This window comes from Dermacentor albipictus, chromosome 3 (genome assembly GCF_038994185.2).
Source record: "Dermacentor albipictus isolate Rhodes 1998 colony chromosome 3, USDA_Dalb.pri_finalv2, whole genome shotgun sequence".
Taxonomy (NCBI): domain Eukaryota; kingdom Metazoa; phylum Arthropoda; class Arachnida; order Ixodida; family Ixodidae; genus Dermacentor; species Dermacentor albipictus.
Window position 1 is genome coordinate 162,118,394 of NC_091823.1, and position 22,901 is coordinate 162,141,294.

At 43.6% G+C, this 22,901-nt stretch overlaps 2 protein-coding genes across 3 annotated transcripts in view; one reads left to right on the forward strand and one right to left on the reverse strand.

The window, feature by feature from the left end:
- Positions 1 to 22,901, forward strand: part of LOC135905177 (luciferin 4-monooxygenase-like) — a 125,630-nt gene that overhangs the window by 55,880 nt on the left and 46,849 nt on the right. The gene's annotated exons all lie outside the window — the stretch shown is intronic.
- On the reverse strand, positions 5,981 to 20,088 carry LOC135905178 (uncharacterized). Its single transcript, XM_070534878.1, has 9 exons — positions 18,518 to 20,088; positions 17,413 to 17,525; positions 17,062 to 17,317; positions 16,758 to 16,825; positions 15,790 to 15,861; positions 13,644 to 13,682; positions 12,355 to 12,489; positions 9,120 to 9,185; positions 5,981 to 6,013 (listed from the first exon to the last, which is right to left on the reverse strand). The coding sequence occupies exons 1-9, from the start codon at positions 18,711 to 18,713 to the stop codon at positions 5,981 to 5,983; spliced, it is 978 nt and encodes a 325-aa protein (XP_070390979.1). The 5' UTR covers positions 18,714 to 20,088.

The following is a 22,901-nucleotide window of genomic DNA, read 5'->3' on the forward strand; positions in this document are numbered from 1 at the left end:
GAAGAAAAGCTTTTGGGCGCTTGGAGGAGTGTTCACTGTGCCCAACGTGCCATAAAATCACTTTTGAACTTTTTAAGTGAGACTGGTCTAGACGATCGCCTTTAGAAGCTGTGAGACGTGCAGTCAATACGAAATGTGTTTGCGCAATAACTTTTTGGGACAATATTACTTTTTGTATGGACAAGATTACCGTTACGTGTATGCGCGTTCACTGCGCACCCGCATATTGGATAACGTGTATATAGTATCACATTGTACCATAACATAATCACTCGCCACCTACCTTTCCCTGTATTTCCCACTTCCCCTTTCCCCAGTGGGGAGTAGCAGGCTAGAGACACGCTCTCCAGGCCGACCTCTCCTCCTTTCTGTTCATTAAAATCTACTCCCCCTCCTCCGGTCATGTACTAAATGTGGCCATGCCGTGCCTGCAAACTTCTTAATCTCATCCGCCCACCTAGCTTTCTGCCGCCCTCTGCTACGCTTCCCTTCCCTTGGAATCCATTCTGTAACTGTTAATGACCATCGGTTATCTTCCCTCCTCATTACATGTCCTGCCCATGCCCATTTCTTTTTCTTGATTTCAACTGAGATGTCATTAACTTGCGTTTGTTCCCTCACCCAATCTGCTCTTTTCTTATCCCTTAACGTTACACCTATCATTCTTCCTTCCATAGCTGGTTGCGTCGTCCTCAATTTGAGTAGAACTCTCTTCGTAAGCCTCCAGATTTCTGCCCCATAGGTGAGTACTGGTAAGACACAGCTATTATATACTTTTCTCTTGAGGGATAATGGCAACCTGCTGTTCATGATCTGAGAATGCCTGCCAAACGCACCCCAGCCCATTCTTATTCTTCTGATTATTTCCGTCTCATGATCCGGATCCGCCGTCACTACCTGCCCTAAGTAGATGTATTCCCTTACGACTTCCGGTGCCTCGCTTCCTATTGTAAATTGCTGTTCTCTTCCGAGACTGTTAAGCATTACTTTAGTTTTCTGCAGATTAATTTTTAGAACCACTCTTCTGCTTTGCCTCTCCAGGTCAGTGAGCATGCATTGCAATTGGTCCCCTGAGTTACTAAGCAAGGCAATATCATCAGCGAATCGCAAGTTACTAAGGTATTCTCCATTAACTTTCATCCCCAATTCTTCCCAATCCAGGTCTCTGAATACCTCCTGTAAACACGCTGTGAATAGTATTGGAGATATCGTATCTCCCTGCCTGACACCTTTCTTTATTGGGATTTTGTTGCTTGCTTTATGGAGGACTACGGTGGCTGTGGAGCCGCTATAGATATCTTTCAGTATTTTTACATACGGCTCGTCTACACCTTGATTCCGTAATGCCTCCATGACTGCTGAGGTTTCGACAGAATCAAACGCTTTCTCGTAATCAATGAAGCTATTCAGACATGATCCTACTCAATTTACGAATTGGGCAAGCTAAATATGTTGGTATGGGCCACCCAAATTTTGGGTAGGGCCAAATGAATTTTGGGAGTGGGGCAGGTTTTTTTGATCGTGGGTCAACTGAATTTGCGAATTGAACAAAGTCAATTTTTGGAGTGTTGGCTACGGCGTCCAATCGACGCCATGGGATGTCGCAGTGCGAGTGGCCGTAGGTCCAGCGCTGGGAACATGACGTGGTCACTTGGTCACGTGGGTTTTGGTACCATCGGAAGTTAAAGGTGGACGTTCGCCGAATTGCGCGAATCCTGGGGCCTATAATGCTATGGCATTGTAATGGGAATCTAATAAAGGGGGCGAACAAGTGGTAATAAAACAACGAAGTGATGTGCGATAGCATAAGCAATATTCTCCGACAAAAAATTCGGTGCACGCCTGACCGCTCACCTGAAGAAAATATCAGGAAAAGCGAATGCATTGCACAAGTGCAGGAATCTAAGAAAACGGAACTAGCGCGGAAATCAGAGAGTGTGTGTGCGCCAATGACGATGATACGGCAGGTTATGTGTAGTCACAACATTGTTACGGACAATGTTACGGCGTCTGTAACATATAGATTTATGCGATTCCATTCGCGTATCATAAGTGGAAAAAATATTGCTCAATCAAGGCGTTGTTGAAAGAGTGTTCTGTTCATTTGTATTTATCGCATGGCGAGCCTGAACATGTGACATACATAGTCAGGTTGATATAATATCTGTCATGCATCATTTGGTAGAAAAAAATTTAGACGTGCCAGTATGGAATGCGTAGTATGGTATTAGCACGAATTTTCAGGGATACAGAACCTATGCAGTCCACTCGAGCCTGTACCGAATCAGGCGGCAATGTTCATTTACTCCGGTTATTCACTCATCATCAGTGTTACTAAACAAAGGGTATGCTGAAATTCTATCGCTGTAAAGTCATCTGTCGTCTATCATCAAGAGGACCGCGCTTGCCCTAATGTATCGCAAAAAAAAGCCCCCTACTGCCTCTCGAACGTATAGTCAGCGTCAAGACCTTACGGACCACGGAATCTCAAACGCAGGCGTGCAGCGTTGTAGAACGCGCTGGTCTAGAGTAAAGAACAGCTTTGCATGCTTTTACGGGCTGCGGGACAGCTGCGTTGCAACAAAATTATTCGCAGAACTTGAGCCGCGTAAGCTTTTGACAGTGACTGTGCCATTGAGCACCTTTATATTCATTCCCCTATTGAAAAAATATGTATGATAATTGAGCGAGAACTTCTCTACGCTATTATTGCTTCGTAGACTCAGCGACATCGTATGTCACATGTGTACGAGTGGACATCGTCACTGAGCGAGATTCTCGCATGGCTACAGTAAGCGAGATCGTTCTCGTGTGGGTATGTTAAATGATATTATTCTCGCATAGCTATGCTTGACGATATAGTTCTCGCATGGCTACGCTCCACGATATCGTTCTCGTTTGTGTATGCTACATGAAAATGTTCTCTTCAGCTATGCAAAAGACGCTATTCTTATTTAGCTGCATTGTACAAGTGTTCTCATTTGTGTTGAACGAGTTCTTTTGTTCATGCAATATTTCTGATGAAGTTGCACACAGTAACATCGTCTGCCAACATTGCAGCGAGTGAATTTCAATCGCACGTGAGTCGGGCAATGAGCCACCAGCTCCGAAGAGGACAATTTTAGGGCACGCAGCACAAACCATCTTTATTTGGCATCACGCAGCATGGTGGCCAGATGCTTGTTCAAGTCTTTGAGCCTCCTGGCCTCCGTATCTACAGTGCTCGGGTGGTTTGCCACAAAGTGCTCGTATGACTCTGCACAAAAAATGCAAACAAAGCATGCCCCGTTAGATTCCACAAGCCATTGGAACTGACATGCACAGTAGGTGGCTCCACTGCGTAACTGATTGGGCTAGTTCTGGCACGATATTGAGTGTAAAGCGTGAACATCTCACAGAGAAACAGCAAAAATAGAGCACGGAGGCTTATGAGTTTTTTACCAACGTAAATTGATATTTCAACATTAACCACAGCAGTTGAAAGCAAGTGCTCGTCCTCGCATTCTTGTTCCCATCTCTGTGAAATGTTCGTGTTTTACAAACAATATAAATGGCTGCAGAATTGCAATAAAAGACCACAGAAATAGTCTAATACATTTCCACACATACTTTACATTAATTAATCAAGTATATACCAGCTCATGCAAGTGACTACACAAATTACACAGCTTTTAGCTACCGCACCGCGGAATATGCAGATGGAAAACACTGCATAGATGCCAGTGCAGAACTATTAATAGGAAAGATTAATGCACCTATAATACCACCATAGAAACTAAGTGATAGTTTTTTATTAGCGAGAGCGCATCACTAAATATGCACATACAGCTATGCATGCCCCTGATGTGTAGATGTAAACTATGTCGGCCCATATAAGAAGATCACCTCTATACAACCCCATCTTACAGCCCATTATATTCGTGCAGAAATAGCACCATGTGATAGGCATTGCTCCTTTAACTTCAAAACACTTCGCAATCGTTATGAAAACATGAGCTAGCAGGGCAGGGTCTACTTACTTCGAACTGCACCAAGTTTCTCTGGCGTTAACGCTGGCTTTGCTTCGCCACCTTCCTTGAGTTTGCTCATGCAAACTTTGCCGGTCACGCTCCTGCCCACCAATTCATGTGGCTGCCACAGGCACCGGGCAACCTCCCTGGCAAACGTACTGTCCGTTTTCGCTTGATTCACCCATGTCCACTTATTGGCACAAATAAACAGGCCATTTCCAATGTGTACCTACAAAAGATAAAAATTGCAAGAGATTAATTACTCAAATACAAAAGAGCATATGTACTCTCAGAAAAAGTCTCTGTTCTTGAAATAATGGATAAAAAAGGTAACAGTTATTAAGGAAAAGTAGGTTGCCAAACAGTGATGGCACTCAAGGATAAAACCAAGATATATGCAAAAGGTTCAAAGTTTACGCCCTGACTGTAGGAAGCCCTAGTCGATGAAGCTTCACTGATAATGGCCCAGCTAGGGACAACAATTCTACCTCGGAGGATTCACCACATTTAATCCCACAGTCAGCGACAAGCACCTTTTGTACGGGATATACTAGTTTTTATTTAGACTTGAGAAAAAGTCTAGGGAAGCAGATGGGAAGTGTAGAAAACCACAGTAAAACTTATTGCACACTTAAGGAGCTGCTTTGTCCCAGAGCTAGCAATCTTACCCTTGAGGCTGAAAACACTTCTTGCAGTATCCCAGTGAGCTCAAATTACACATGCGGTGAAAGAAGGGGTGTAATACAGTAAAACCTCATTCATTCAAATTTCACAGGACTGGAACTAAATTCTGAATTAACCAAATGTTAAATTGTTAAGGGTATGAAAAGAAAAAAAACAAATGTTCACACCAACACACTTTTATACTGAATCAATCCGCAAATCCTGTTTCTACTTCACATATAAGCAGTGCAGGAGCTGCAGATGTCATTTAGCGACTGATCATACTGCCCGCAGCGGCAAGGGCCTTGAGGAAGTACTTTCTTTGCAGTGCAGTCATAGTACAAGACTTGGCCGCATCTTTGTCGGAGGCATGCTATTCACTACCACATGTCCATCCCGATAATTTTTTTCACCACTGCGCTGGCTGTACAACAGATTGTACAACAATCTCAATGTAACTGGCTGATTGGATGCAAGCCTGGCCACAGTACAATCACTATCCTCAATAGACACCATGTTTGTGAGACAGCATGCATTGCACCAAGTCGCAATGAACTACTACTTGTCACAACAGCTGCGAACGAAACCGTGGTCATGATCATCCCGACTACAGAGGGCAATTATGCAGTTCTGAAGGCAGGTGGCCAATGCAGTGTCATGCAAGGCAGCTAGCAAATGCGAGAATAAAGACACAACAAGGCATGACACATTTTGGCATCCCTGTACAATTTCCCCCAATGACAAGGCAATGTTGACTTGCTGTGTCATTTCAGTTGGACACTGGCACTGCTTTTGCTCTTTTGCATTGCACAATAGTCGCACACCTTGCTCAGAGCCCGAGTCATTAGGCAATACCTAATGTCACCTGCAGTGCTGAACTAATTGAATAGAAGTACTCATCCTCGGAGGAAAAAAGAAATGTCTTACAATGCAGAAAGGATGACAGGACAGAAAGGGCACTAGTCTTCAACTGGTTTCATGGCATTGAAAAAAAGCTCTTAATGTTACACAATAGCATAAGCAACTGTTCAACACATGGTACTTTCACCAAACCACATTCCACGCACATGTAAGATACCACCGTTGGCATGGGTTTTTCTTTATTTGGTAGCGCAACAGATGCAGGACTTAAACTATATCAGATATCTTTTATGCAATGAGCTTCCTGCAACATTCTGCATTACTCTATTATTTTTTCTCTCCTAGAACGTATGCTGCCAGTTCCTTATGGTATAGTGACAAGGCCACAATGTAAACGCACCTGTCTACTAAGTACTTAATATGAACAGCTTCTATTACACCACATGTCAGCTGCTGTCCGGCCCTGCCCAGATACTGCACTGGTCAAACAAAGGTGCAACCACACTTTCTACAATGGCACGCTACTGACTAACTGCCAAATTTCTTTAGATTGTTATGCTCCCGTAGCCAATCATTCAGGCATCATCCTGTTTGTCCTACATAGAGAATCTAAAGCACTGCAGGTGTATTGCCCGATGATGCACGAGGCACAATCAACAAACTTATTTTCACGCCTTTTTTCTCAGTGGAGTTTGGCATCATCATTTGGGTTAGTCATCCAGCATACCCTTGCTAGCTTGTTAGGTGCAGAGAATACTAGTTGTACATTCAATCGCTGGCCAATCTTTTTCGAGTTGTGTGATAACTTATGTATTTAATAAAAAGAAAAGCCACGCAGTTGAAAAACAATTTGTCCTGGTCTGGAACTCGAACCCGGGACCACTGCCTTTCCGGGGCAGCCGCTCTACCATCCGAGCTAACCAAGCGGCTAGTAGATGGCAGGGCGAAGTCAAATTTGTCGACAACTTGAAGCAAAGGCAAGAGGTTGACCTAATAGTTCTACAAAAACCCGCAAGTTGGAGAGAAGTAATTAATAAAGGGTAAAGCAGACCTCCAACCGTTCATAGCAATTGCCAAGATATTCTTGCAGAAAGGGGTTGATTAGCAGCCGAGAAAATTTAAACCAAACTTCATTTTTGCTCTCTTTTCTCGTACTGAATGTTGCCTACAGTCGTGGCTGCGAATGATTTGCGGTTGCGGATTATCAATGCCTTGGCACGCCCCTATTTACCTTGCGGTTTTCCGCAGAAATATTAGGTCAAACTCTTGCCTTTTATTGCTTCGAGTTGTCAACAAGTTCGACTTCGCCCTGCCATCTGCTAGCCGCCAGGTTAGCTCAGATGGCAGAGCGGCTGCCCCGGAAAGGCAGTGGTCCCGGGTTCGAGTCCCAGACCAGGACAAATTGTTTTTGAACTGCGAGGCTTTTCTTTTTATTCAATACATAAGTTATCACACAGCGCAAAAAAGATTGGCCAGCGATTGAATGTACAACTAGTATTCTCTGCACCTAACAAGCTAGCAAGGCTATGCTGGATGACTAACCTGAATGCTGTTGCCAAACACCACTGCGTCATCTGCCACTTACACCTGCAATGCAATCTGCAATCTTATGTAGGACAAACAGGATGATGCCTGAATGATTGGCTACGGGAGCATAATAACAGTGTAAAGAAATTTGGCAGTGAGTCACTGGCCCAATATTGTAAAAAGTGTGGTTGCACATTTGTTTGACCAGTGCAGTATCGTGGGCAGAGCCAGACAACAGCTGACATGCGAGGTAATAGAAGCTGTTCATACTCGGTACTTAGCAGACAGGTGCATCAGCACTACGTCCCTGTCACCATCCCATAAAAAACTTGCTTAATTAAAAAGTGATGTTTGCGTGCTGTCATTTACAGGATGTCACACCATTGTTGACGTGTGCAGAGTCCATAAAAGGACATCTTCCTTTCCAAAATAAGCAGTTGGAAGTTAGCACCATATGCGGTAGTCATTTATCTGTCCCTGCATTTTAACCGATATTGAGGCTCCCAGTACGAGACCAACTAGTCTGAATCAAGGCCTTGGCACACTACTTACTAAACATGGTAAGAACTCCTGAGCTGCCTTATCATACTACAGTAATACCGTGTTAACTCAAACTCTCACATCTAAAAAAAAAATCGGCAGTGGAATTTTTCCAAGGCATCGAACTATTTTTGGACCAAATAGCGGATACCTCAAAATCTTCACTAAGAGTGGAACAAGAACTCTGCCGCAGGACCGTTAAACAAGCTTCGCGCAAGACTGCTGCACCTACCACGAAGTGGACACTTTCCTAGGATGTGAACTCAGAACCTAGTGGCATAACAACTTTGTCAAGCAACCATGTAGCACATCATGTGATGGGAGAGACATGCGCAGAGGCAGGCCCGGCAAAATAGCATGCTTGACACAGTTCGTTGTGTTCGCTTTGTGCAACGCATGCGATTTACCATCAGAGGTCCAATTTCCGTTTTACTTTTATTCTACACAATGCTCGCGGCACTGAATTTTAGTCTATACAGCATAGAATAAAAACCCATGTGCAGCATGCATTTCGGTATGCCCTGCTTGCATATAGCGCATACTCGTGAATGCTCACATCGCTTTCTGTGGCAGGGTTCCCTGTAAGTCTGTGCTACGTGTGTTGCATAGTAGAAAGCGACATGAGCATTTACAAGTGTGTGCTATGCAACCAGGATGTACCGGTGATAGGTGAATTTACTGACACCGAAATCGCTGGGATGGCTACAAACGGAAGGGGCGGTGAAGGCAATTATAATGAAAGACCTAAAGAGGTGCCGACATCTGCTGAAACAAGAAACGTGCTTCACTTGCTGCAAAATAAAGTTAAATGCAGCGTCGGGAACGATCAGCTCATGCGATGTGTGAAGCGGCTCAAGGACGCTTTTCTAGGTCCAGGAGCTACAACGAAGCAGACCAGCCCTACGCACTTTTCATGCACAGAGTAAGACTGCAGTGCCACAAAATGGAGCTGATTGATATCTCTGGCATGTTTTTATTTATTTCTTTGAAACCTTTATGTTTAGCTGTTGTTGAAAAGCTTGTCAGTAGCAGTAAATTTTTTAAAACGAACTCAGCTTTTCACTGCAATTTCCACGACTGATTATCTGGAAAATTCACTTGTCTCAAATTTTTTCCAGATTTTACTACTTTCAGTTAACAAGGTATTACTGCACATAAGTACTCTCATAAACCATTGCTCATAGACGATTGATGTCGACTTTTCCTGCTCACACAGCAATGCACCACTGCTAGCAGAGCATTCATTTTAATAGACGGATAAAACAATTGTAGGAGTGGTACATTCCCAGAAATACGAATTTTAGTAGAATAATGACAATCTTTATATGCACTGCGAATGAACTTGAAATACTAGCACGTCAGCACCTGTTATTTCTTCAGAACACTGCTGTACTGGCTGGCTGCTTTGACAACTGCATACACTAAGCTCCACAGTTAGTACCAAGTAAAGTACTCGGCACATATTCTGGTGTATAATGACATAAACTAGTTTGATTCAGATAAGCAAACACAGCTTGCCTTCCCACCAACTGGTGTGAAGAGTGGAGCTTCCACACCCAGCTCTGCAGGTACTGGGACTGGCCCCTGAAATAAAAGCAGCACACCTATGTGGTTAGCCAACCTACCTTTCCTAGTTTTTTCTGTTTTACACAAAAAAATATCAAACCTGACATTAGAAAGAATACCCTACAGAAGACTGCATACAATAAGCATGCATAATCAGTGAATGTGATTATACCTCATTTCCACATTGCTTGTGCATCAAGCACGTGCTATAAGACAAGCCAGCATCGCCACTGGCAAAAAGTAAACTACAAACTACGTAAGCAGAACCTACCTGGAGATACATTAAAAGTTTTTTTTTTTTATAAATGGTTCTTCAATGCCATAAACACAAATTTTCCCGTGCCAAACAAGTTCATTAGTCTAGCATTCAATTAACACATAGTCAAACCTCAGGATAGCAAAAGCCTGACACAATATTCTGGCCACAATGAAATAAGGTTTTCAGCTGTTGGAGAATTGTAAAACAATCCCCAAGCTTTGTTTTGATTTTTTTAGGGCTTTCCTAGATTCGTCATTCCACCATGGGTTGCGACGATTCTTTGCCAGTCTGTTAAATTGTTTAATACATTTTGTTGCAGCATCAATAACACAATCAGTTAGGTATGCCACAGCATCATCTACGTTAAAATCAGAATTGTCATCACCGCCTAAATATGCGAGTTCTCGAAAAAAGTTCCCAGTTTGCTGATTCGAGGTTCCATCAAGGAAAATGCGGACAGCATGCATCTGGTTTTGTTACCTTTAATGTAATTGGGAAGTAGTCACTCCCATAGGGGTTCTTCGGAACAGACCACTCCGGGTAACGAAATAGTGAGCTCGAAACTATGCTCAAGTCTATGGACGAGTATACTTTATGTGTAACAGTGTAGTATGTTGGTTCTTTTTTGTTCAATAAGCATGCACCTAAAGAAAACAAAATTTTCTATCAGGCACCCACACGCATCCGCACATGTGTTGCCCCACATGGGCCTATGTGCATTTAGATCACCACGACTATACATGGTGGAGGAAGTTCATCGATCAAGCTGTGAAACTCTGCTTTAGTAAGTTGACAGGAAGGGGAGACGTACATCAAACTAACCGTAATTAGCTGACCAAATAGCACAGCTCGTAATGCAACTGCCTCGAGGGAGGTTCAGAGATTTATTTGCCGACATTCAACGCCCTTATAGACAATTACGGCTACACGCCCTGAGAAGGTGAGTGCATCATCACGGTCTTTGCGGAAAGTGGCATATTGCCTTAGAAAGTTGGTCTGCATTAATTTTAGGTGTGTTTCTTGTACACACGGCACCCTTGGAGTGAATTTGCGGAGGAGTTCTTTAACATCGTCAAGGTTGTGAAGAAGTCCGCTCACGTTCCATTGTAATATTTGCGTATCCATATGGGAACGAGGTTAGTGCTGTGTGTCTAACAAGAAAAGTTAGGTTACAGGGCCCTTTGCCGGTCCCATAATGCGATGTTTCTCTGTTATGGAACGGTCAAGATTCTCGCCGCTCCTAAGGCGCTGGTGGTGCTGTTTGACTAAGTGTTGTGTACATCGCCTCCTGCGAGGCGCTGGACACCGGCTCTTGAGAGCGATTTGTTTGTCGAGAAAGCCTCTTAAGTGATGAGGCCTTTGAGGCCACCAGCCCAGAGGTCGATGGCCCCTTCATCTCGGACGGTGGAACAGCGCCAGCTGCAACCGCCCAGGGGGCAGGTGACGGCACTGCCGGCTCACTGTGTATGGGCCAGACAGCCGCTGGAGGCAGATGTGGCACTGCCCCGACACGCCACTTTGGCAAGAAGGATACATGCCTGCGTGCCTCTTTAAACGAAATTTGCTCTTTGATTTTGATTGCCATTATTTCTTTTCCTTTTTTCTAAGATGGGCAGGACCGCGAGTACGCAGGGTGCTCCCCTTCACAATTCAGTGTGCAGTGTTCACGCATGACTCGGACGGATGTTCATGGTCGCTGCCATTTGGCACAGGTTATTCAGCCATAGCAGTTCTGGGAACTGTGGCCGAACCTTTGACATTTAAAAGCATCGGAGGAAATTTGGTATATATGGCCTGACCCTGATCTTCCATAGCCTGCCTCGATTGTTTCAGGCAGAACACCTGAGCCGAATGTGAGAATAAGATGCTTAGTCTGTATTTCTTTACCATCGCACCTCATCTTGATTCGTTTTACACTGATCACATTCTGGTCACCCCAGCCTTCAAGTAGTTCAGCCTCTGTCAGATCAATCAGGTCACTATCAAATACAACACCACGGCTGGTGTTTATGGTGCGATGCGGCGTCACATTCACTGGAACGTCACCAAAAGACAAGATTCGGCAGCCTTTCATATTGATTTTGATCTCGGAGTTCTAAAAGGAGATCTCCACTTGGAAGTTTGGAAAGTTTATAGCCTTGACCAAGAACATTGGTTATTGATTTCGACACCAGAAAAGGAGATCATTCTCACTGACATTGCGGTTTTCTCAGAATGCATGACATGGAATTTGGGAAAGTTTTCACTATGTTGGCCATAGAAGCTAAATACTTCTTCGGTGCGCCCTCGTTTATGAGGGCGATCAGCAAGTGGGGGAGAAGAACATGCCATAAATATATGCGGAAATTCAGCAGCACCGCCAACCACCCACCTCCATATGGAGCCCAACAAGGGGATGATGCAAGACCGTGAAAAAACACGTCCTGCAGGCGCCAGCTGTACGTACCCTACTATAACCAAATCTGTTATAACCAAGGTTGGCTATCCCACACAAGGTTAACCCTTGCTGTTTGGAAAAAGTGGAAGTAAGAGGAAGCCAAGAGGAAACAGGGAAGATCGAAAGCAAGAGAAAGACAAAGACTAGAGAGGCGAATAGGAAAGGGCAACTACCGATTTCTCCCGGGTGGGTCAGCCTGGGGTTGCCGTCTACGTGAAGCAGAGGCCAAAGAGGTGCGTACTGTGCCTTCTAAGCAGGAGGCAGATAGCTCTATCCGCATAGCACGATTCTCATAATGAGTTGGCATAAACTAGTATACAAAGTATGATTCGAAAATTCAAGCAGACCAACTGCAAGTGCATTCATGGCAATATTAATTCTTCAGTATGACACAATGTTTAACAAGAGGAAATAAACACTTCGTTAGGCTTTGTCTAGCAAGCATAGTGGCTTAGCAGGTGCAAATTATCAGGATAAATCTATACACTCACATGGGTGGAAGGCACATGGCTGGCTACCTGGCTGCCTGCCACCTCTTCACGAGGCCCAAGGACGCAGCTGGGCTTTGCCGACTCGCAATGAGCTGGCAGTGCCCCATCCATTGGGGCAGTGCCGAGATCCAAATCCTGAGCACAAATAGCAAGTTGATAGCACATCATAGCAACGAGTACCTCAAGGGTGTACAATAGATGCAGGTTAGAGAACAAATACAACTGAGCAATACAGTGTGGCAGCCCATGCAGAACACCAAAAAATAATTATGCAGATCCAAGACACACTGGAGTCGACGTGAAGCAAAGTCTTAGTGACATGCTTAATGAAGTGCTATGAAAGTAAAGGTGCATATAATAGTGTTTACTTTCACCCTGTGGGACCTGTAACTTTAATTATGCAATGTTTATGTTTGTTCACCATAAACATATGTGTGCAAGTGTCTCATGCAATTTCTTTTTCTTTATGCACTACGCTGCTCACAGGTTATGCCATATTGCAAATGCCAAATAAAGCAGATGCAGATACACATTGTGAGATGTCTACTGCATGCAGCGATGCAACAATGACAAAAGCAACACCATGATGTTTGTATGGCACACATCTAGCTAAATTTAATAATTCTGTAGCCCCTTGGGTCACAGTGGCACATGCCGAATGCCTAAACCCAAGGTGCCACTGGATATAACATGTTATTCCATTAAGAGGTCAGTGCGATTTAAAAATACCTTCAAGTCATCATTATACCCACATCTTAAATAGCAACTTTCTTTTTATCCAGAATATAGCATGCTAACTGGCATTAGTGAGTCCGAGAGCATACAGAGCTATGTCAGCCCAAGTGCTGGAGCCTGCAATCTTTTCACATAAACCTGCATATACATATCAACAATCATACCTACAAAGATACCGCAGCAGCAGCAACCATGCCAAACACAGGCTTAGGAAAAGGGGAGATAGAAAAATATAGGAAAAAAGCTTAGCTTCAAGAAAAAAGTGCTCGCAATCCAAAAAAGCTAAAGACAATGTTCACTAGGTCATTTTATTCTGCTAAAAATTAACAAGACCATGCTTTCGCCCACTCACTTCAGCATCCGCTCTCTTAGATAAAGTGGCGAAAGCAACAATATCATTTATAGTCCCGTGGCTGCTACATTAGGTTTGCAAAGTACAAACTAAATGCGTACAAATCTGTCTTCGTTCTGGCTGTTCAGATTTCCAGATCTTAATTTTTCGCAGCCCCATGCAAAACACACTAGCTGGGCTTTTATGTATTGTGTATACATACCTCATACAGTGTGGTAGACTCTTCCTGAATGGAATTATCCTGAAATCCAGGAACCAAACACATCGCAATTACCACCACACATCAATTCTTTAAATGTGTAGGCCACAGACTTATCAGCATTAGCACATGAACTATAAAGAAGCTATGCGAAGTGTCTAAGAGCGATGGCAAAGTTCTTTTTGAGCCCTTTTCTGAAATTAAACAGGGCCTAACCTGCCACCTTCCTTGCTAATGGCTCAAAACACATAGATCTGGACCGAGAAGCAAGAAGCGTGCTTGTCAGCTATTACTTAAACATATGTCTGGGCTAGAAAAAGCGATTGCTTGGGAGCAGAATGTAGGAATGATGCTGCACAACAGGAAAGAGAAACATGAAACACTGATTGTTCATTTGGTTGCTGCATGGGGACAACCTGAAGTGTGTGCATTCTTCAGTCTAAATTCAATGCAAGCTTACCCAATATTTGAAGCTTTAAACCACCTAAAAATTTGTGTCGCACTACATGGTACTCTTCAGCTGAATGCATAACGTTATCTTGCTGGCGGAAATACTACGGCCCATGTGTTGCCTATGTGTGACAACTATGCAACACTGCAGAGCACTACGTGCTATCACTACTGTTGAGAACTAGTAAAGCCTCAGAAACTTGTAGTGAATTATTATACTATTGCATATTGCTGCGCTGGAAGAAAAACACCAGCTTTTTAATTTGTATTGGTCAAAATGTTCACAAGTATACCAACTCGTACTTGCTCCACGCTTATTTCACAGGCATAGGAGGGTGCTAGTGAGTAATGATAAGTGCAAGGATGTGTGTATGAATGGGAGTGTTAACAAGCTTGAGGGGACGTATGGATAACAGCAAGTGCTGATAAACACGACTATGAATGAAATTTGGTGGCAGCGAGTTTCAGTGAATGCGAGTATAATAGGTGGCTGTCCACAAGTGCGAGTGAATGTAATGTGAGTGAATGGTTGTGGATGCAAGAATTATCATGACTGGGTACCATTAAGTGTCAATGCAAGCAACTGCAAATGCCACATGATACTGTATACCATTTTGTATTGCACAATGCGGGAATAGATTTTCTTTCTTTCATGAATGCAAGTGCCAATGACTGCGAGTGAGTGCATAGCCTCCAAATATATAGGCGAGCAAGTATGAGCGAGTATCAGCTTTTTCTGCCTATGACTGTTTAATGCAAAGGAGATATAACAACCTGGCCTTTGGACGTGAATCCCACAGATTATGAGAAAAGCCATGTAAAGGGCTCCAGATACTTTTTTAAAACCTCAGGTTCGTCAATGTACACATAAATCGATGCATGAGCTGTTTTGAATTCTGGCTTCATTGGATTGTGGCTCACAACACTGATAATTATTTCTTTTTACTTTGTGCTCTGTGGTAGGACGTCGCAGTGGCTGAACCACAGTGGTGGGTATAACTTCAGCTAAATTTGAAACGGAAGTAACAGCTAGTGCTACAGGCACTTTTCTGTGTCGTACATTTTTTCTCCCTTGTTGTTAGTGCTGTTATGTTTATTTGACAACGAATGCCAATTCACTCAATTTGCCACTCTGCTAATTATACTGCTACTGCATTGAAACAACCCTTAATGAAAGTTTACACATTATTTCTTGCACTGCGAAACACATTTTTATTTCAGAAAACAATTGTAATGATCTTGTCGCTGAGAAATCTACACTGCAGACATATTAGCAGGATTCCATGCATTGCACAATAATGCTACCTAGTGCTCACCAGTGATACAGAAGCTAGACTGTACACAAGCAGGAATGTGCAAAGAAGCAAAGAAAAGCTTATCCACAGTAACTAGTATATAGCCATAAGTACAGTATTACGTGCACTAACATGCACGAAATGTGCATAGCGCATAACAAAGCCGTACATATGCAAACTAGAAATGCTGTTGAGTAACACACACTCCCCATTCCTTGGTTTGATTACCTTAAATTATAATTCAGCATAAAATATACGACACCAAAGCTCAATACCATCAAGTTTACACTAGCATTTCGTGGTAAGTTAGATTTGTTTTAAAGTTGACTACATAAATAATGAGCAATGCATAATGCATAGTCATTTCTAACAAATAAATATACCAATGCCAATGAAGTTCTCACCTCACATGGCTTCATGGGAGCTTCCCGCACTGCTTGCTGCAAATTATCGCTGCAAACATTTGCAGCACAACCCTAAAGGGCAATTGAAGAACAGTACAGTTATCAGAAGTCCATTTACATTTTCTCCAATAGGCACTGGTAAATGAGTAAGGCCATTAAGGCTTGTAGGGTTTTGTTTTTGACACAACAAAACTTTACTGCAAATTAAAAGGTTTAGCTGCTTTAGACAATTTGCTGTAGCTATTAGATTCCCACGTGCTTAGAGATATGCATTGATAATTGTGCAGTTAAATGCATGGAGGAAGGAAAGATATAGGAGGGAGCATTACGTCAGGCAGCCAGCCTTGGCAAGCGAACGCTCCATGAAGCCACAGTGGTGGCCCAACATGTGACCTCTTTGGTCGAGATCTGCTACGACGTTTGGTTCCCAGTAGCTATGCCAATATTTATTCGGTGCACGCTTGTTCAGCTGCCTTGCCGTTGCTCTGCCTGCAGAGTGGGAACACTAAAACCAGCCGCAAACTTCGGCATGCGACCACAGGTTGGGTCACCAGGTTGGCTTCAATCGCGTTGCCGTACGCTCCCACCTATCTTTTTCCTTCCTCCATGGTTAAAGGTAAACAGGCTAAAGTTTTGCAAAATGTGAGATCAGTGCATGAGCAATACAGAAGTGTCATTTATTAGTTGTTTATTAGGATGCAGCTAGACTCGTGTACTTAAATCGACAAATATTATTTTGCTGCTGCTTAGATGAGAAATTCTATATCAAGTACTATGGGTGCAAATCACGTCAGCTGCCAAAGAAATGTCATGATAGAAGTGTGATTGCGGCAGCAAAAGGTTAAACTAGATCGTCAAGTAACCAAATTTATAAATCCGTCCATGGGAAACAGTTCATGACTTGATTTGACATTTCAAAATCATGAAATTTTGCTCCCCATAAAATATCAACATGCCACATTACATACCTGTGAAGGCAGCCTTGCCGCACGAACTTCTTTTCTTATTGCCTCAATTATGGAGGCCTCCATGGAATCTGCATGGTGCACATTTACATAAACACAATCATAATTGTCACATAAATGTCCACACATAGCACAATTAATTCCACTGACTAGCATTAATCTAAAACCTTAGCTTGCATGCTGAGGCATTTTACTACGCCATTCATGCACAAGGACTGACAGCACACTTGTGAGGCGACACAGAATACTGCAAAAATAAATTTCTAAGCAAAGTGACACCGTCATTTAAAAATAAATTATTACTCACTCATCCTCTCCTCGAGCAAGCTGTGGAGTTTCTCATTCTGCTGCCGCTCTTCAATGCGCTGCTGCTCGCATATTCTTAACTTATTTTTCAGCCCTGCGATCTCATTTTCCGCTTTCTTCAGCATTTTCCTCGGCACCAACTCATCTTCACTGCTGGAGTCCGTATCTCCAGCAGCAGATTTTTTCTCAAGGATTTTCTGCATTCTTGATTTTTTTGCACTTTCCAGTCGGCGCCGCTTTTCCTTTGTTGGTACATCCTAGTAATAATGTAAATGGCAAGAGGAAAATGAAGTTGCATAATATTTGTTTCGGCAAACTTTGATTGTTAAAGCATTATTATCATTATTATTACCTTGAGGGCTGGCTTCGGCTTGTGGCGATGTCTCTCGCTTGATTGTTCAAACACGTCCATGGGAACAGGCTTGTGCTGCTTCAACATCCTCGCAATCAAATCAGCTTTGCCACCTTAAGGATAATGTAAACAATATGCTGATTACAAGAAAATATGGCATTTGTGATGGTCATCGCAGTTACCGATTAAAAAGCAATAATAAGTACACATGTAGAGACAGTAGGCGCTAAATATAACTGAGGGATTCTACAAGACATACAGAAAAGGAAAAGTAACAAGCGGAAGCAGTAAGTGCCCCAAAACAAGCACACTACAGCATGGGCATTTTGTTGCTTCACATCACATCTGTTAACATGCTGAGTGCTAACGTGTGTTAACACAGGTTAAGTCTTGATGCAGCAGGTTTCCGTTCTTTTGAACACATGTCGCACGTGCCAAATGAGAAACATAGGGTCTGTTGAGCTAAAATTTTCGGTAGAGTCGGCAACGAGGCCCAATTACAGACCAAGTAACGCGTGGCGAGCACATACAAGGCTACATTTTTTTCAGTTATTTTCCCATTTCCTTTATCAATGACATATAAGCCGCCTATGTTATAACCACGATCGCACCGTGAGTTGTATGCTAAGATAGGCCGCGATTATGTGACAATGCCTTACGCCAATTCTATGCCACTCTAGCGCGGTCGGAGCGTCACTATGACCACTGATGCTGCGAGAAGCAATAACGTTGGAAAAGTCATCGCCATAACATCGCAGCACTAATCTCGTCGATCAGGACTCGTTACGATAACTGGACGCAATAAAGGAACGCGCACACAGCGCTGTGTGCATGCTTCATTTAGCGACATAGAGGCTGCATGAAATGCCGCGCTAAGCACCGCGATCTGCATAATCTAGGTGCTTTCCTGAGGCCTCCGTTTGCCTGTTACATGTGCCCTCCTGGAGAAGTACTTGTGAAAAATTCAATATATCGTCGCAACGAAAAAAAAAAGCACCCAGCTACGAGAAAAGCCCCCCGCGACATCTACAACACCAGTCACAACTTTGCCCTGCGATCGACCCCCGCGAAGCAAATGAAGTGTTGAAAGTTGATATATACTCACATCCCAACACCATGACGTTGCCGGAGTAATATCCTTCCTCTCCTTCGAAGCCTTTTCCACGGTCTCTCCAATAAATGCGCTTGTTGCACGCCAAATCGTTGAAGTCATTGGGACTGTAATCCTTTATAAGGCTTACCGAGACGATCGCCTTGCCTCCGTCCTCATATTCCACATAAGCGTGTGTCGGCGCTGACATTTTCAAGGACAAATATAAAAAGCACACTAACACAAAGAAATAAATACGAGGCTTACAAAAGTACGAAAAGTAATCAAAAAAGTAGCACAACTATATTTAAAGATGAAGGAACTATACACTGAATACACACATACAAATAAATTAATATAAGCACTTACAGAGAAAACTTAAAAGAAAAAATAATCACGGAACTACACTTAAATTAAGCTATATATAGATACAGTAATAAAGATATAAAAGATAATATAAAAGAGATATAAAACGATATAAAAGAGATATAGAAAAAGGAAATATGAATATATAGGAATAGGAATATAAGAATGGAAAAAAAACGTGGCGTATGCAGAAATATGGCGAGGGAAGCAGCGACGATAGCAGGAGCTAGGGTAGCAGGGCTTTGCACAAAGGCGTACACACGGTTTTATAGTCTTGTCTGGCTTGTAGTAAATATGCATAGACTGCTGACACCGTATACGAATTTATGGAGGTACTGAATGTGTGTGCTCTGTGTTGCCACATGGCAGTGGAGAAAAGAAAAATTAAAAAACGTTTATGCACAATCTTTAACACATGTCGGCCATGCCGTATTCTCAGTTCCGTCGTGTGCAGGCCGCAAAAGCATAGCCTTTGAGATCTAATACCAATTGAAATTGTCGATGAGCCATGGATTCAATACTACCTATTTGCAATATGCTTAAGTAACCATTTAAATATCGCGTTATCTTATCTTGGTAATACCTTTTTGAGGATCCTCAGCGCCGAATTTGACGTCTATGACGTGTTTCTGACTCCCGCAACCGCTTCCGCCTTCTGCTGCAAGCAACAGCATGGCCTTCAAGATCAACGTTTATTACGTTGATGAGGACATCGCTGGGCCGTGGATTTGGACACCACCTGTCATTAATATTGAATCTCCACCCTCACGCGAACCGATTCGCGGAACATAAAGATCTGTTCGTTTCTCACGTGCTTAGGTGTGATAACCTGAATAACCACAGTGTACGTTATGAATAAAATTTTCGATACGTTTCTTTCCTCCTGTGGTTCATGTGGCCTGCATTTAGTTGCGTGTGCCTGATACGTCGTCTGGGTATTTTTGTCACAGAAGTGATTGAACTTAGAGCCGGAGTAATAGCTCAGGCCTGAGCTGTTAGCAGTTAAAAAATACGGCCAGTATATATTGGTCAAAAAGAAAAAAAAGGTCGTTACTATTTTTATGAGTACTGATACCATTTAAATGTGGCTGATGGTAAGACGTAACAAGCGTCCCAAAGGGGCACTCAAGGTTTATTAACTATTAGGTCCATTACATCTTTCTACCTGCAGCTGTCCCTCTCTTTTTAGCGCAACTCCAAGCTCACGTGATACATCATATACAAAAAATTAAAGAGAGGGGAAGAGAAAGGAGGGAAGAAATACTTTAAACTTCAATTAGGCATCTTAATTGCCTTCGGTATGCGCACGCATGCTTTCAACACATCATGATAATTCTACACTCGAGAGCAAAAGTGATTAGACCACGGTATTAGCAAAAAGATGTATCGTTTAGCACAGCTAGCGCGCGCCGTGCGACGAAATCGTCTCAATGAATTACATTAGTCGAACAGGCACCTTCATTTCAGCCTGCATGCCAAGCTACCAAGAAATCGGGCAGAACTCATGTACGATATGTCTGTCAAAGTATTCGATTAGCCGAAACGCATCTGTGACGCGGGTACCTGCAGCCGGGCTCCTGTAGCTAGCTCTCTCTCGCTTCACACGTTGTGCCTTCTGGCGTCGCCGCCGTGAAGTACGCGCAAGCCCACAGACATGTAAACAGCCACAAAAGTTGGCATCGAACAGGTTCATTGAAGAGCGCGCACAGAATCATTGCACATGCTCACTGGAACGGCCCACCATTTTCAGGCTGCACTATCTTCGGCATCGGTGGATATTCTTGGTGGCTCGATAGCTATATAGCCTGAAATACTACTGTTCTGACGGGGCCAAGAATGCTGTTCGCATTAATATTCATATTAAACGTTCTCTGCGTCTGGGCTACTTGCTCACGACTGTACCTTAATACGCATCAGCCCATCGGAAATATTGATTTCACGTGACCCTAAGGTATACATTTTTCACAGGTATATATGCCATCCTCGGCATGCGCACTTTTTATAACAAAGTGAAGGGCACTTGAGTCGATTGAACAGCCAAAGCCCTGTAAATAATGTAATGCAGTGAATCAACGTTATCTATTGTATCGTCGCATTGAACTATTGACTGTGTAATTCGCGCGAGACGCAATTAAATCGCACAGTACCTGCCGCTGTGGCGATAGGTGTGTATGTTTAGATGGCTATTGTATGAAGCTATAGTTGAGGCTGAAAGGGTCCGCCCGGCCACATCAGATAGAAAATGTGTATCGCACATATAGCCGACTGTACTGTGACTTTTCCTCTGCTCATAAGCTGGGATATGTCTCGGTGAAACGTGTGTGTGGGGAAGATACACCCAACGTAGGAAAGTATATAATAATCGTATCGACGTCGTGCGTGAAGAACTAAGCGCGCACAACGTATCCAAACTCTCAGCGGTAAAAGATACGCCAAACATAACAGCTAGCAGTCCCAAATCTTCAATGCGTACAGCTTCACAATTAACCAAGCACATTTACAAAACTCCTAGTAAAGTTAGTTCGTGATGTCAGTCGGAAAACGCGACTGCCAAATTCATAACTTTCATGCGCTACAAAATCTTGCACTATTTATCGTAACGAAATATTGACAAATGTCCTTAAGAATATTTTGGTCTATATAATGCAGGTATTTGTGTCAGGAATGTATCAACGTTCTGGAACACACACACACACACACAGACACACACATATATATATATATATATATATATATATATATATATATATATATATATATATATATATATATATATATATATATATATATATATATATGTGCGCGCGCGTGTGTGTATGTCTGTGTGTGCAGGCTCAGCGAAACACTCGAAACGAATGCAAAGGTGCAGACGCGGTGTAGGCGTTGTGCTATGTCTGACGAATGTGCACGGTGTGCGTAAGTTTGAGAGGTCCTGAACTGGAGGTATGATCGGTTTCTGGGGCGTAAATGCACACCACAGTTGCGCAGACACATCAGACGCGCGTAAGCGGGGTTTTAACGGTACTCGACCGTGCTCGTCTGCTGCGTCGTCTGCTGCGCCGCTGCTTCGCATCTGCACCAAGTCGGCACCGACCGTGGAGCGGGTGCAGCAAAATCACGAACCAGCCCTGCACCTTTCCTGCACTTTTTCAAACGAACGTCGTGGTTCTGCGGGCGTCATTGCTGCACCGCTGAAACGAATGGCAGGGTGCAGCACCTCGCGAACTGGTTCTAGTGGTGACGGCGCTGGCATCGAGGCACCCTAGTGACGGCGAATCGAACGTACCAATCGGGGCCACGTGACTACATTCCGAACAGTGAATCTTGGCGGCGAGTGCGCGCGTATCCTGACAGTTGCTTTGTTATGTGGTTGTGTACGCTTTTATTTGCTTAGCTTTTTCTTACTCCGTACCGTGGTCTCTTCGCGCCTATCAATGGAGCCTCCCGCTCGGAAGAGGAAAATGTACCTGCACGATGGCCAACGTTTTCACGTTCCCTCATCGACACGCCGCTATAGGTTGCGTCACATGTCACAGCCGGTTGCGCAAGGGCATGCTTCGAACATTGCCAAGCCTGATCTGTCCTGCTCGTTTGACGACTGTCCGCTACTTTCAGACGATGAAATCGGCGCATCGTCAGCTGGCCGTCAGACTGACAATGCATGCCCGGCCCCAGACGAAGGCAACGAAAGCGGGCAATCCGACCCAGTACCGCCGATAGACGTTGCCCAAGCGCTCGCAACGGCTCTGCGCGAGTATGGCACGGCCACCCTTCCTGGATCCACAACAACAAAAGCTGCTGCAGTCGTAATGATTCTAGCTTTTGTTGTAGCGCATGGGCTGCCTTGGGACACCGTGGACGGGTTGTTGCGTCTCATCGAAGCATTGTTTGGATTTCAAGGTGACATGCTGCCTCGAAGCAAGTATCTACTCAGGAAGTTGTGGAATCCAACGATGCATACGGCCGTGAATCGCCATTACTACTGCAACATTTGCGGAAGTCAACTAGAGCAGCTATGTTCACAGACAATGCG